Consider the following 15,778-nt stretch of genomic DNA (forward strand, 5'->3'; position numbering starts at 1 on the left):
TGTTAGCGCATCCTGTGCAATGCTCGCAGCTTGCTGGCGGGCGTTGTTGTTTGATACTTCCACGAAACAAGAATATGCTGAGTCATACTTTGTCCTAATGCTTTATGAAACTTGCGCAATACAGGAAACCGTTCGCATCGTGTGTGGAAAGATAAGACGTCATAATCTTGTGCACATGGTGCCAATCGCAACGTGAAAAGAAAATAACGGTGTTCACTTCCGAGGGACACCAAACTCGCAAAAAAAAAAAAAGGAATAAGTGCTAACGGCAACTTTATAAGCTTCCAGCACTTTGCAAGAGATCCACACCACGTTAATTGATATGGCTCGCGAGAAACCCGTCGCTTTTAGACGGTTGCGTAAGCCCGGATTCCGCGTTATGTAACACGAGAAACTTCGAAAGCTGCCCGTGCTGGTTCCCTGCATTTCTCCCCATCCAGTGCGGGTACGTATACTTTTGCTTTCGTTGGAGTAATGCTTGAAAGAAGAAAAAAAGTACGAATTGTGGGCAGCCAGCGGCAGCCCTCGTGTATGGGCACACTCTCACCCATAAACTCTGTTTAAGCCGTGCAACAAGAACAAAACCTCCAAAAAGGAAACACTATCGTGGAGGTGGTGTGGGGGGAAAACACAAATCGGCCGCCTCGTGACGCGATTGGTGAAAGGGGGGAGCGGCAGCGCCCTCTCGCCCCAACCTCCATTGGTGGGCGGGCTGAAGCAGACGAACAGCGCGCGCGCGCGTCTGCTACGGCGGCTCGCAGACGACGACGCGGTTTTCGGGTGCGCCATCGACGTGCGGTCCGGGCACCGTTCCGCGATTACTTTCGGCTATGGATGTCTCTGGTGAATTCGGGGTCCGCGTCGCAAACCCGGCAGCAGCGGAAACTTGACGCAAACGCCCGCGAGAGGACGACGGTGTGAGGTGTGTGACCCCGGGACGGACACAACGGCATGGGCGTGAGACCGGGCCCTCTGCTTGCGGTCTGGTTTGGGCTCGTCTGCTTCTCGTACCGGCCCGCGCACTGCAGTTGGTGGTAAGCGAACTCCCGCTCCCACGCTAGATCGTGCATGCAATCCATTGGCGTTCTTTCGTGGATCCTGACCGCAGATGGGACGCACGAAAAGCGAAATCCTTTTTTTAGATTCGTGCCGGTGCTGGCGCATCGCACCCTACCGATACACGCATCGGAGAAGTACAGAAGTCAATTTGTCGACTGTAATTAATGTACAGTGAATGTGTTATACGCTGCTCTCGTTCACGTCGCATAGGAAAACAACAAGCAAGCGTCACATATAGGAGAGCATTCCAAACAAGATGAAGGCGTCAAAACTCCGCTGGAGCATGAGAGACGCCTTGTTCAACGACGGCTCATCACAAGGAAGGGCATATACACGAACATTTCTACGCGCGCGCACATATTCAACAAAGATAGCTATAATCTACTCTCTGGCATTAGCTGAAGCGGTCATTTGTACTATCAGTCATTCATTAATCTGCTAACGTATAGTTTTTGACAGTGTTACTTTAGCCTACAGAGGTACATTTCCGTCTGGTGACGCAGCGCATGGAACGCTGTAAACGCCTATACTCTTGCGAAACAGCTGTTCAGCACGAGAAATTCCACTTTAGTGTGTAAAAGCAAGTATATCGATGTCATAACATCGATAACGCTTTTTTTTTTTCAGACAATTGTGATCATATGTACTGCCCCTTCTGGTTCCTTTATTACGTCTTAATGGCTCCTGTCTACATCGCTAATATTTTTTGTTTAATTTCCAGTTCTCTTTGTCCGCTACATGCGCAATGTGAAATCAACTCAATAATTTTCCATGGTAAGCCTGTTAGACCTCACTATTATTTATATACGTGATGTTCAGGTCAAACAATTTATTTGGTTCATTAAACTGGACGTAATTACGCCATTTCTCATGCTACAACTACCCAGAGTTTTGTCCTTCACATTTTTTTTTTTTGCATCCGTTTGCCGCTACTCATTGAAATGCATATATTTGCATACGGTGACACATGTATTTGGTCATTCAATATGGCAGGACGCGACAACTTGTATCTGTTCATAATATGTTGCTTCTTGCCAAGCGTTACAGCAGTTTAATGGCAGCCCTACCGGTAACCCCGCGCGTGATACAAGTAAATGCATAAAATCATTGCAGCCTCCTTAGGTTGAAACTCCCTAACATAAATGTATGGTTTGTAATACACTATAGCTTAATGTATGAATTTAATGTCTACCGCTTCTCGTTAAATTCGGCACATATATAATCTTGCTTCCTGGCACTAATATTCACACAGAGTGCTTGAATCACTCCTTTCAGTAGGACGAGAAGAAAGGGGGTTAACCGAGGGGCCCGATTTTTATTAATAGCATGAGAAGCCCAACAAACAAAGACACCAAGGAAAACATAGGGTAAATTACTTGTACTTACTAATTGAATGAAAGAAATTATAAATTAATAGCAATGAAAGTGGATGAAAGAACAACTTGCCGCAGGTGGGAAACGATCCTACGTCTTCGTATTACGCGTGCAGTGCTCAACCAATTCAGCTACTGCGGCGCCGTTTCCCCATACACGTTCTTAGGTATTTATGTGTTACTACTAGAACTAACCTTGGGAGTGTTGGCCCTATGTTGTCCTTGGTGTCACTGTTAGCTTCTCATGATATCCTTTCAGTAGAGAGATGTGGGCATCCCGAGAACAAATGCTTGTTTCTAAACGTGTGACGAGTTGCTGCAGTTTCATTTCACCTGTTACATTCACTTACTCCTACAAGTTCGCTTCTCAATTTTACGGGATATGTACGCCGAAATTACGCCTCACTGAATAATGTCTTTCAGTTAGCCTTTTCAGTTCATTATACGGACACCCAATAATATCAATTCATCTTTTTAAAACAAACAAAAAACAAGTTGGAAAGTGAGCCAAGGCGTTCTTATCTCTCTCACAACTAAATTATTTCGACAAGACAATACAGAGAAAAGTTGCGATTTAGTTAAATCAAATTTCCGAATGAGCCGAAAATATACGGGATTAAGTTTGTAGCAGTAATGATACATTTTTTTAGGATGTGCGTATCACTCGAACATAGCAGAATTATAAAGTCTCACAACAACGATTATTAAATGGCAAGAAACAAACAAACCAGCATGAAGACAATCGGGATAAAATAGCAGCAAACAAACAACAATGCCAAACTGACATCAGGGTTGATGTATTCTGTCAGGACAAGCTTGTTTTAGCTCTTTAACTGGCAGATCAACAATATTGCTGACTTTACAGACAATTAGTCTGGAGTGTGTTAGTGTTATTCTTGTTTCTACTTTTTCGCCCTTGTTAATCAACGCAGATTGTTCGACTGTGATATTGGGATATAAGGTCGCTTATTCAAGGTCATACTTTGCACTTTATGTAAGCTGACAAACAATGATAAACCATAAAACATGTGGTTGTTACTTGCGAATATGTAACTAAATGTGAGCGTGACTCGTGTGGACTATTTCATCCTTGTGTGATGGGGTACCGTCCCACGTACTGGACTGCACTTTTGATGCTAGTTGCCATAGAGACAGTGTCCACGTGCTTGTGACGTGTTCGTGTTTCTACTGTAGTGATCGTTGATGTTCGTTTTCTATGTTCCGTTTCTTATTCTTGCCTGAGTGACAAATATGTGATTTCGGTATAACCGGCTTTAACGAAGCCTATCTTTTTCACTTTTCTATATCTAAATAAATGAATCGGTCAGTCAGTCAATCAATCAATCAATCAATCAATCAATCAATCAATCAATCAATCAATCAATTTTTATCGCAGGAAATAAATTACAAGCAAGTATGTGAATGTGGGACCCCAGAACCATGAGGTTATAGGGGTAATCATACCTATGGTGCCTTTCTTGAACACAAATTTACAGAAGTGTGTATTCGGAAATTGCGAACTTACGCAAGGTTACGCAGGTACATATTACAAATTATTAAATGTAACAAAGCGGCAGACATTGTGCAGTGAGAGCCGGTTGAAACGAAGAGCCTTATGCGCTAAATAGAGTTAGATATTTCGTGTGTCCCAGCTAATGTTAGCCAAGCTTTGCAACGGAAAAAAAAATGATTTAGAAAGCACGGTGCTATAGTTACAATTACAAAATTTACGGTGTTGGGCTGTCAGAGGCATGAAGACCAAACACTGTAGGCATTGAAATCTTATATTACACCATGTTCTACTAGTATTTTTTTTTTTCGTTGAACAGCTTGGCTGATGTTAGCTGAGAGATCCTATATAAGGTAACTCGACATACTCAAACTCGCCTGTAACAAACTTAGACAAAATTTTGCGATCACTTCCTTAGATACGGATTCGTTGTCTCTAGTGGAGAAAAGAATTAAAGAAAAGCAAGCCTTTCACTGAAAACAAAACCACGCATAACAGACAGTAATTTTTGTCAAGCCTGTTTACCACAGCGGCAATTTTCCTTCGAGCGGCAAGTTGGACTAATTGGTGAAAGTTCTACTTCTGTTGTCCTCGTGTTTATGGCGCAGTACCCCCCCTTATTACAAGCGGCACTTTTCATGATGCGGCACCAATTTGCACCAATGTCATAACAAGGTGGTCACGTAGGCTTTGTCAATTATGAAAAGCAATAAACAATGCCTCACCTGAACGCTTCGTTCCCGGCGGGCAACAGGCTTTATGACGCTGGCAGCGGACGCCCAAGTTTGATACATCCTACGTTCAGTTCGTCATTAGGAAATTATTTTACGCGATTGTTGTTCACGAAGTTCGGCGTGTTCGATATAGAGAACAATTCGCTTTATCGGGGTTCATCATTTTACGGTATGACTGCGTTTGTGAAGATCAGCCGTAGTATCTGAGAAACTCGATGATCCGTGACTTCCGCACACTAAAACCCGCGCCCACGTCCACCGAGCCGCACGTGTGTCGGATTGATTTTCGAGCGTTGCCCGACAACGTGCTCGCCCGTTCTGCGGCGCGCTCAGAGAGACGCGGCGGCATTGCTCACCTGCGGGTACATCCCCGTAACGACGGCAGTGATTCACCCGGCGCCAATGACGGCATTTCGAGAAAGCTCCACGCTGCCGTCGGCAGCGCTCTATGCATATACCTAGATGTGCGCGCCCTACTAGAGTAAAGAAATCTCGGCCTACTCCGCCCTCTGTTAGCTCGTTGCGCATAGGCAACACATTCTTACACGGACAATTGACTCCCATAACTGCCGTAGTGTAGAAAAGTTGGCCAGTTGGTACACATTCGTGGCAGCTTGAACGGGCGAATCTGCATGCCCTATTCCCTTTCTGTTTGTTCCGTTTCCGTAATCTAAAGAAAGAAAGAAAGAAAGAAAGAAAGAAAGAAAGAAAGAAAGAAAGAAAGAAAGAAAGAAAGAAAGAAAGAAAGAAAGAAAAGAAAGAAAAATATAATACTGCAAGTGCTGCAGTTTAAGCACTTACTGACTTCTGCTAGCTACTGCTGCCTGTAGGCATATAGCAGTCCCTATCTCTTTCGCTGTATCATTCACTGTAGCGCCAACTGCGGGCCCTGGAATCGAACAGCGACTTTGTACAGTAACACAATGTCATAGATGCTTAGACAATGCAAAGGATATACATTTTTGTTTGCTTGTTTAACTAAAACCATGAAGTGCAGGCTATTATTAATGAGCCTTGTACTTCTGGCTTGACGCCCTTCTGTCGCTACTGAATGAATTGAATTGAATTGAATCGAAAAACGTTTATTGTATAAGGAAAGGGTTGTGGAAGCATTACTGAATGAAATTAGAGAAATCAAACAAGAAAAAAGAAGAGGAGAGTGGTAATATACGCATGATGAGAATAGTCGTTGGAGAAATGAAAGGAAAGCAATATGCAGCAAAGTCCACAGTAAGAGCTCCATTGGAAGCTTTGATGCAGACTCCGTAGATAGAAAGTGTGGCAAAGCTCGATTTTCGGCTTCATTCCGTATTGAGTTCAGCCCAATTCATGTGGGACTTCATCAATAATTTGAGGCGACTATGAGAAACACTGAGGAACGTGCAACAGAGTTATGCAACAGGTCGCCACACATGTCAGCACTAACAAAGACATTATACAGCTCCGCTGTCGTTGCGCTATTGCTTAAGAACTGTTCCTAATTTTGTTGCCACAAAACGCACCTTAAGGCGAATAACTGAGCCTGCTCAGTGCTAACATTTTAGGGCTGCATTTTATCCTTGCATCTTTCTCCTATTGACGCTTTCACTCAGAGACGCTTGCGCTGAGCCCTGAGTGTCCATTTCTATCTCTTCCTAGGGCACTTCTTTCCTTACTTCAAGAATGACCCAAAATTCATTTCGCTAAACATGCCTGCAGTCCTTTTCTTGTTCGTTTCACGCGATCGTCGAATCACACTGCCGCGGTGCTGCAACAAGAGGGGAAAAATCGATTTCGACACAAAAGTACGTGCGTCAGTCCAACAATCGTTCCTTTCTTTCCTCCTCCCTCCCCTTCTTCCTATCTTCCATTTTTATGTCTCTCTCTCCTCCTCTCTCAAGAGTAGGCGGGCGGTGTGCCCCTTCCAGTGGCAGATACCAGCCTGCTCCTCGCTTTCCCTTTCCTGCCATATGTGCATGTGTTTTCAAAACAAATAATCATAATAATAATTCGCGGCGCACGCCGTAGTCCAGCCGCAGAGCTTCCGGGGCCTGGCTAATAACAAAGCTAAGTAAGATGCACGCCACGGACGGCGATCGTTTACAACGGCAGGCACACACGTGGGAGCTTACGGGGGCAGGCACAGAAACAATCGACGATGCTGGCTTTGTGTTTCGTAGACGGTCTGTAACCTCGTTTGAAGAAAGCAGCCACGCAAAGGACCTATGACATTCTGCGGGCACATACTTCTTTCTTCATTTCTTTTTTTTTTTCTCAGTCCTTCGCTCAACTCGGTAGCGGTAGGCTGTGTCAGGCAACGCACTAGCCATCCGGTATGCGTCTGTGAATGGCGCGCATCTTACAGGTCGCGGCATATGTATATACGTATTATACGCACGCCTCAGCGGATTACAGGCCTGCTGTGACGACTCTCATCACTCAACGGCTAAGCATATTCACTCATTGTGTTTTTTTTTCTTTCTTTTTCTCTCTTTCTTTCAGGTATGAGCTGGGTATGCTATGCAGTATAGATAAAAGTGTGGTTAGAAGGCGAGCACACTTAGCGTGCTTCTGAGTAGAACGTCGTCGTTTTTCCTTTTGCCTGCAGCGCAAGTAAGGCAATGGGGCCTTGGAATTGTCCTTGCAAATTTGCCTTTAGTGACAACTTTCTCTTGCGCTATGTTCTTTTCTACCATTGCGTTTCTTTTTTCGCCTTCTGTGCGTGGTTGCGGTCTTTAATGCATAATCCGCGTTAAGCGGTAGGGAGCAAAGCCTGCACAAAGGAACGCCTATCTGACGATCACTTCTGAGGATTATAACCGGGGACCATATGTCGACCAGCAATTATTTTCTGCACTCGAGCTCCCCCCCCCCCCCATTTTTTTTCTATTTCTTTTTATAACCACGAAGTTGTCTATGGGCTAGGATACGGGAAAAAATGTGTCCCAGATGTTGACAAAAACAAGTCGCGGCGGTCGCGGTGGTGCCACATATAAAATGTGGGATGGCGGCTCTCCTTTAATTTGCTCCCATTGGAGGGTCGAAAAGCATAATAAAATGTGATTGTGTACCCACCAATCGTCGATTTTAACGTCGACCTAGCGCGCCTCGACGGCAAGTGGATTGTATCCTTCCTGTTGGGACGGTTTGGAATTGACTGCTCCACGGACGTCAATGTGCCGACCACGCATCACCGGTCATGTGTAGATTTAACCTTTGGCAAGAACGCGTCTAGCACAAACGTGCAGCCGATCGCGGTGTACCACAGCGACCACAAAGCTATTCACCGTGGTAACAAATGAAACAAAATAAACAAGATAAAAACTACGAGGTTACGTGTATGTGTCTTTATTCAATCAATGTAGCGGTAACCATATAAATCAATGTAGTTGTCAATGTGGTAATCCCAACACAGCTTTGCTGCTTATCCTTCTTTGTTATACTATTGCTATATGTTTATTCAAAAGCACTCCTTCAGTTTATTTTCTTCTATTTTCTTTGGCAGTCGCTCGCCGATACTTATTTCAAGAAGCACGGTGCACCATTGGCGTTCTCCCAGCCGTATACACATGCAGTCCTCGCATGCACTGAGGTGCATATTTTTTTTTCTCTAACGACTCCTTCGACAAACAATTTCTAAGCATAGAAATTCGTGTACCTTCGCTATTCTTCTGCAATGAAAATCAGTAAGGCTGGCAAAATTGCCAAGGGTGTTCCAAATCTTTTAGGATCATAAATTTATCGAGTGCCTCAACGATACTCGAAACCGCGTACTGAAAGCTTCGAGACGCAACGCCGGTAATATTCGTAGAATACTCGATAGCGTTCCGCCAGGGGCTTTCTGATGTTATAAAGTTAAGTAAAACGTCTCGTACTATCACTCTCAATACAAGTTGAAACGCGTTGGACGCCATATTTCTTTTGCCTAAATAAAGTGGAAGATGTGCACACTTGCTATATAAGCAGGGGTACGGCGTGATAGGAACGACGTTTAATTTACCGATTTTTCCTTTGTCATGTCGACGCTGTCGTGCCGTCTTGGAGTTCCTTGGACCACGGGCTCGTCCCGTATTGCAACTCGTATTGAGCAGGATAGCACACTTAATAATTCAAGGCAGAACACGCTCGTAACATCTGATATGAGTAAACGCTGATATCAATAAACGCTGCTTACACAAATTTCGGTGACATCTATCGCGTCATACGGGTACGAATGGCAAGTCGATAACCAAATAATGAGATGCGTTTCATTTTACTTCATTTGTTGCACCCTCAGGGCCGAAGCATTACAGATTGGAGTGGTTACAAGGAACACATAAAAAACACATTTAAACAAAAAGGACACCAAACTAAAAATGCATTAACCTATAAACACACACAAACACTGAAGCAAATAATGTAAATCCGGTAAATCCCCTGGTAAAAACAAAAACAAGATCGAACAACAAAGAACGGATAAAGGGGAAATTTTAACTCTTAGTTAGTCTTAGTTAAAGTGTTCTTGAAAACTTGCTGGCCTGCTATATTAGCAGTGAACGCAAGGTAGGTGGTTATACAGTCCAGAAGTCCTTAGAAAGAATGAGTTGCGTAAAATGGAAGTCCTACAGAAACCGATCGCGACCTCATATCCGTGGTCAATGCAGGATGGGACATACTGGTGAGCAGAAATCAATTCGTTTTCGTAGTGAATGTTGGTCAAATCTGAGAATGTGAGGTGAAAAAAGCACAAACGAGAGGCGAGTGACGGCAATTGAAGGGTAGATTTCATATCAGTGATACTTGAAGTTCGAGCATTTGTTAGACATGATGAAACGCGTCCGGTTATTCTCGACCATTTCGAGTGAGTGAATTCGACTGTCATGAAAAAGTGCCCCAGACAAAGGCGGCATATTACAGTTTCGAACGGATTAGTGTTCTATCAAGAAAAAAATCACCATCCAAGCATTCCGTACAGATTGTCGACCAGCGAAGCTGAAACCTGCGGCCCCTGTGTTTATCACTGGATTAATTCTGACGGTTATTGAACGACGGCTTGGTAGGCTGCCGGATCCTCGGTACGCAGTTGCTGCTTGCGCTCGGCTGCTCGAGCCTGTTCTTGTGCCCGGACTGCAGCATCGGCAAGGCGCAGACGAGCTCGTTCTCGGTTCTACTCGCGGCATTGCCGATCGAAAGCTGCCTGCTCCTCAGGAGTACGTATGACGCGTGGCCTGACCATTTCGAAGCCGGAGAGAAACTGCTGCGCGTGCGGTCGGCTGCGACGGAGAGCAATGACATCACTACTGGCGCAGCCAATTGCGCGCCTCCCTTCCTCTCTTTTTTTCGCGCATGCGCATGAGGTTGCGCCGGGAGAGTTTTCAGCGTACAGGCGACAGACGGACGGACGGACGAATCGGCTAGCCATATACAGCTTCGCTGTAAATGTTTAATATCCTGAGAAGCGCGCGAGAAATTCCGGCAAAGATATGCAAGCGATTTGTTCGCGTTACCGATCATGAATGGCTCACCAGCATATCTACCATTCCTCCCAAATTATTCGTAATCCTTACGAATTGGGGCTCGTTTTACGACTTTCCGAAAGTTGCGTCAGGCTTTACGAAAAATTAATTCCGCTGGCTAAAAAAATTCGCTCGTTGACCACTGAACTTTCCGATCGAAGTCTTCTTTTTTTATGGCAAAAGGACACCAGATGCTTCGAACAACTTGCCGAAGCACGCGAAATCAGCAACAGCAAATCTGCTGGTAAAGTCACGGTGATCTAAATAAAGTGTGTTGCTCATCACTGCCATGCTGTTCTAGGTTGGTGTTGCTTGTGTGAAGCTAAAATATTGCTCATAAAGTGCGAATGTATCCCTCGAAAGGCGTGTGCTCAGAACAAGGTTAAAGAAAACAAGGTTAACCACCCACCCACCCCTCCCCTCCTCTGTGTCGCATCCAGAGATTTTACGAATTTCAATGTTCACCGGTTGGCATGCATGTTTACCAGTGGCCGAATTCATACAATTTGTACGTGCAGTTTTGCCACTGACAGGCCGACTCCGCTAATAATACGCCCAGCGTCAGAATCGACTTGAATTAGCTCTTACTAATAGAGTTCTAACTTACAAAGGGTTTTAACTAATAACGTTTTTTGTGAAAACTTGTCCAGGACTACAAAATACACGGGGCTGTCGCCATTTTGCAGGTGCCGACTTAGCAGAAGTCACGCTACATAACTGGACATTTAACCTTCCGGCTTGACCCCTTCAGACGCCGATGAATATTCTGCATGGAAATTTTAGTGCGGCCTAATTTTTTGCATATTCAGAAGCGTGAAAAAGCACTTAACAGGTACTGATGGTCTAGTAGTTCAATGATTTAGTTAAGCAAAGCATTTGAGAAAAAAAAAGCACGGACACACCAAAAACGAAACAAAAATGAGGACACACACGAGGCACTGAACTGCAGCTATTCGTTTATTACTCAAATATGCGTTTCATCATGAAAATCGCGAGAAGCGTATACAGCTGCTGAACAGACTGATAATTTTCAATTCTTTGGCGAGTTTTGTCAATTTGTTATAGACTGTGGACTCCATGCGATAACTTTCTATGGCAATGTGAGATATGAGAACATCAATTATTCCAGGTCTAGCATACTTATAGATCATCTTTCTGCCCACTGGAAAAATATGCCTCCGATGTAATTGCGATAAAGAAAGAAGTGAACCTGTCACATGAGAACCTCAACCAGAGAGCAAAGACCCAGCCATTTTCTATTCTACCTTCCAACTCGTTTTACTAAAACACTTTACCCATATTATCCAAACTTGCAGCACAAGTTCAATAAGAAGTGTTTCGAGGTGTATGCGACATATTTTCTATATCGTTATTTTCGTCAGGGCATTTGCTTTTGATGCACTATCCTGACGCGCACAAATCTAAACACAACGCAGTAAAGTTTCAAACTTTTACTTTCAACAAATTAGAAGGAAGGTAAAAAGCAGTGCTGATTAACGGTACTTAGAGAGCTTAGTGCCGGTATATACAAGAACATCATTTAGACTCTTCCAAAGCGAGTACTTGCGCCGGTCGACATTCGAATACACGGTTGAGATGTAAGCAGCAGGTGACAAATTGGGCACACGATGACCAGGTCGTAACACAAAATTGGCAAAAAGGAATCGCCGCGCTGACTTATTAGTCTGCATATAATTTGCATCCCAGCTTGCTTTAAGGGCCTGAACAATACCAATACGATGATAGGCCCGGCTTATTCGTCTTTTCGTAGTCGTGCTGTTACCTGCGTTTCGCTAGAAAATTCAGTATGTTTCATTCTATATAGCCTATGTGATCACATAGGAACCTGTGTATTGCACAAACATGGATGTTACAATGTGCTCACACCGGGTGCTTCAAATGAGCAGATCGGAAATGTTTAAGAGAGTCTAACGGAAATAATGTCTTCCTTGAGGTGGCGGAATACAAGCGGCGACGGGCCTCGATAAATGCTTGATAGTTACCAAATAGGTAACAATTTGATGATGACTAGCTGATTAACCATTTAACTGTCTACATTAAAGCACAGATTCCAATGACAGGGTTGAGAGAGAGAGAGAGAAAGTAAGGAGAGGAAAGGCAGGGAGGTCAAGCAGACGAGCGTCCGGTTTGCTACCGTACACGGGGAGTGAGGAAAAGGGGAATAGAAAGATGAAAAAGGGGAGAGAGAGTGGAGCACTGAGTGCACCTGTAGTGATACACAGGGACATTATAAGTGGTCTCTTAAATCGACGCACTTCAAGTAGTGTACTAGCGCACGAATCGCTTTTTGTGCCAGTGAAGAGTGTGGTCACGGTCCGAGTATCTTTGACTCGGAGAACGGTCTCGAGTTCAGTGGGTTTGAAGTTGCCCTGAGAGAGAGGCGTCGTACGTCGTAGGCACAGTAGGTGCTCGATGGTTTCCTCGCACCTACAGGGGTCGCAAATTGGCCGGCGGTCATTCCCATACGATAGGCGTAAGCGATTGTGAACGCCACTCCCAGTCACAAGTGACGCAGGAAGGTTGTTTCGCCGCGAGAAAGGCTAGATGGCAGTTGTAGCCGTAGCAACGGATCCAGCTTATGTAATCGGCAATTGACGGCACTCGAACTCCAGAAGGCTCGTGACTTTTTTTTTTATGTAAGCAGACGAAGTTCCCTGACGGGGTTGAAGCTCGTCATTATTCAAGGCATGTTACACTCAGCAGGGATCTTGAGATTTGCGCGACATTTGTCTTAAACTTCAGTCACAAAATACAAGCGTATTGCATTTATTTTTGTCCCAAACTTTGCGAGAGACATTTTTTTCTTGTATTATTGGCACAAATTCTAATGAATCTCCCCGAAAATTTCGGGAGGATATATTGCGAAACTGCTGTTTGGCTTACAATATTTATTGAGTGCAGTACTACGTCTAAGTACAAGAACGTTTTTGTATTCTGCCCCGATCAGCTGGGAACCGAATTCGCGACCTCGTGCTGAGCAACAGAACGTCATGTACCGTGCATCTACGTGCCACCACGGCGGGCGTGTGTCTATGCGTGTGCCTGTGTGTCTTAACTTTCGTTGAGATAGAATGTGTCGGTGCCAACTGTCAACGTGTCAACTAAGCAACTTCTGTTCGTTCATGCAGGTTAGCATTTCTTTTTCATCATTATGAAAATGAACACAGCAACAGATTTGTATCCCCCAAGAGTTGTGACGTCGGCTCCTTTTTGCTTAGCCATACAGAGGTTAAAAAATTAAACCTTAGCTCCTGTATTCACAAAAATCGCTAGAATTGTTCGTAAGTGAAAGCTTTTAATCTATCGTGATGTAAGACGTAACACTAGTGAAGGCGGCCAGCCAATGGCGAAGTACTTTTAAGAACATCAAGCTTTGTAGATAAGGCCCCGTAAGAAAAAGGCTAAAAAGGTGAACTCACATGCAGCACTGTTTTGCCCCCGATCAAGTGAGTGTCCATGTGCTTCCTCCGGGTTCGTTCTCTACGTAAGCTCGGTATAAGCCTTGTGCAGAGGAATTCGCTCGCATTACTTCTCGAAGGGAGAAACACAAATAAGAAAATCGAGGCAAGTTAGCAAGTGTCTCCGAAATTGGCACAGCGCCTGACCGCCTCAAATGGGAAAGAAGGGCACACGAAAGGAAAACAGAAAAATCACAAAGAAAGTGAAGAGGGGAAAAACAGATGAATGGGAGACGCAAACAAGAGCACTATAGAGATGTAGAAACTCGGCAATTTAAGCTACAAGTCGACAGAAGCTTACTACAGCTACCAGCAAACATGCCCATCATGAAGGCTGACTCAGAAGTCCGTTTCTAAATAATGCGTATCTCCCTTTCGCTATAATTCCGAAATGCACTCCTTAGAAACAAATAAGTGTAATGATATCGTAGTAAACAGTATGTCACGCTGACTGAAAGCCTCCGGACACATTCTCCGCATGTTGAATTATAAGGCGCCATCTGAACTTTATATAAGAAAGTACTTACCTCGACGCCATTGTTAAGAAAGAAACTGCACGGCAAAAAATCTGGTTTCCGAGTTATGTCAGAGGTCTCCACATTTGAGTATAAACACATTCACTATTTGCCAGTGAGATTTGATTGATTGATTGATTGATTGATTGATTGATTGATTGATTGATTGATTGATTGATTGATTGATTGATTGATTGATTGATTGATTGAGCGAGTGAGTGAGTGAGTGAGTGAGTGAGTGAGTGAGTGAGTGAGTGAGTGAGTGAGTGAGTGAGTGAGTGAGTGAGTGAGTGAGTGAGTGAGTGAGGAACAAAAAGCTTACAAGGCATACGACAATCACGAGCCAAACAGGCATAAAAGCTACACCCGTATGACCTCTGAAATCGACATTTTTAGAGCGTTCCTACAAAATGTTACACAACGCAACAGAGTATGAACGATAAAGCCTGACACCATGGAAAGCACTGTGTCCGGTGTGTGGTTTCAGTTTTTCTTTCATGCTGTTTTGTTTCGTGCGACATTTAATCGCAACAGTCTCGGAAGTATTCGTAAACCAACTAGTACAACGCGGTGAGTCACTGAGCTGAAATTGCGAAGATCGATGTTTGTTCAACGCGCGCACGCTCCGCAAAGTCACCTGCAGGAGCCCCATGCGTACAGAAAGAGCGGACACAATGGCTTCCAAAAATACTACGTGCCGTGATCGACGTGCGTCCGCCGGGTCCGTGAAAGCGAAGCGGACGCGAGAGCCGACACTGGTTGCTGAAACTCGATCCCGTCGTCGAAGGGAGACGGGTATCTAAGCGTGATACGCGGACGACAGTGGCTTCTATATTGTAGCATGTGTTAACACAACTCGGTCTGCGTTCCGACTCTTTTTCATGGTTAGTGCAGTGCTTGTTAAGCTCTATACCAAAGTTCAGAGAAAGATATTTTTGTAAACGTTGGTACAGAGCTTAATATGGCGTTAAGCTGTTCATTATTCCACTCGAGTGCAGTGACGGTGAAAGGAGGACGCGCTCGAGTAACGTGTTTAGGTGTTCAATGAAAGTGGCAGTCTTGTAACAACAGAGATCCGATGACCAATTTTGTCTCTGTCACTCTCGAATGTAACACCTGGCGCAAGTTATGACTGAGCATTCTTCTTGGGAGTAGTTAGAGGAGCCTGCCGCGGACGCTGTGACTGATTCTCTCAAAGCGGGCGGAGACCTGGTACTACTATTGCGCAGCAAGATAGGAGCAACCAGGGTTCGGCATTGCAAGGTGTTCCGCCTTCTAACCAATGTGCGGGCCCAACTCTTGTTCGTTCCAGTGATCTAACGAAAAGTGACGTATTCAGCACAGCACGGTCGATGGTGCGAATGCCGGAGAGGTTTCTTTAGTCACTTGACATAATGTTATTATTCACGCGTGAATGTACGACAATGCGGGCCCCCGTCGCGTGTTCCGCGTATTTTGCGAGAAAACACGTTGCCCGTCTCCGGCTGAGACAGTTTTTGTTGGTTCTAAATGCTCGACAATGAGAATAAACGCGTTAGCAGAGAGAGAGAGTATGCACCAGTCACTTAAGATAGATGTAGAATCGAAGTTGAACATTTAGTGAAACGCGCGTGCTAATAGCAAGAGAGATGCTC

At 44.5% G+C, this 15,778-nt stretch overlaps 1 protein-coding gene across 1 annotated transcript in view; it reads left to right on the top strand.

The window, feature by feature from the left end:
• Window positions 1–768: 768 nt before the first annotated feature.
• Window positions 769–15,778, top strand: part of LOC142571656 (protein Wnt-4-like) — a 58,353-nt gene continuing 43,343 nt past the window's right edge. Inside the window, exon 1 of the mRNA XM_075680178.1 lies at window positions 769–1,034. Coding sequence (XP_075536293.1) covers window positions 952–1,034 — 83 coding nt within the window. The 5' untranslated portion in view covers window positions 769–951. The remainder of the gene's footprint in view (window positions 1,035–15,778) is intronic.

This window comes from Dermacentor variabilis, chromosome 2, assembly GCF_050947875.1.
Source record: "Dermacentor variabilis isolate Ectoservices chromosome 2, ASM5094787v1, whole genome shotgun sequence".
NCBI classification, from domain to species: Eukaryota; Metazoa; Arthropoda; class Arachnida; order Ixodida; family Ixodidae; genus Dermacentor; species Dermacentor variabilis.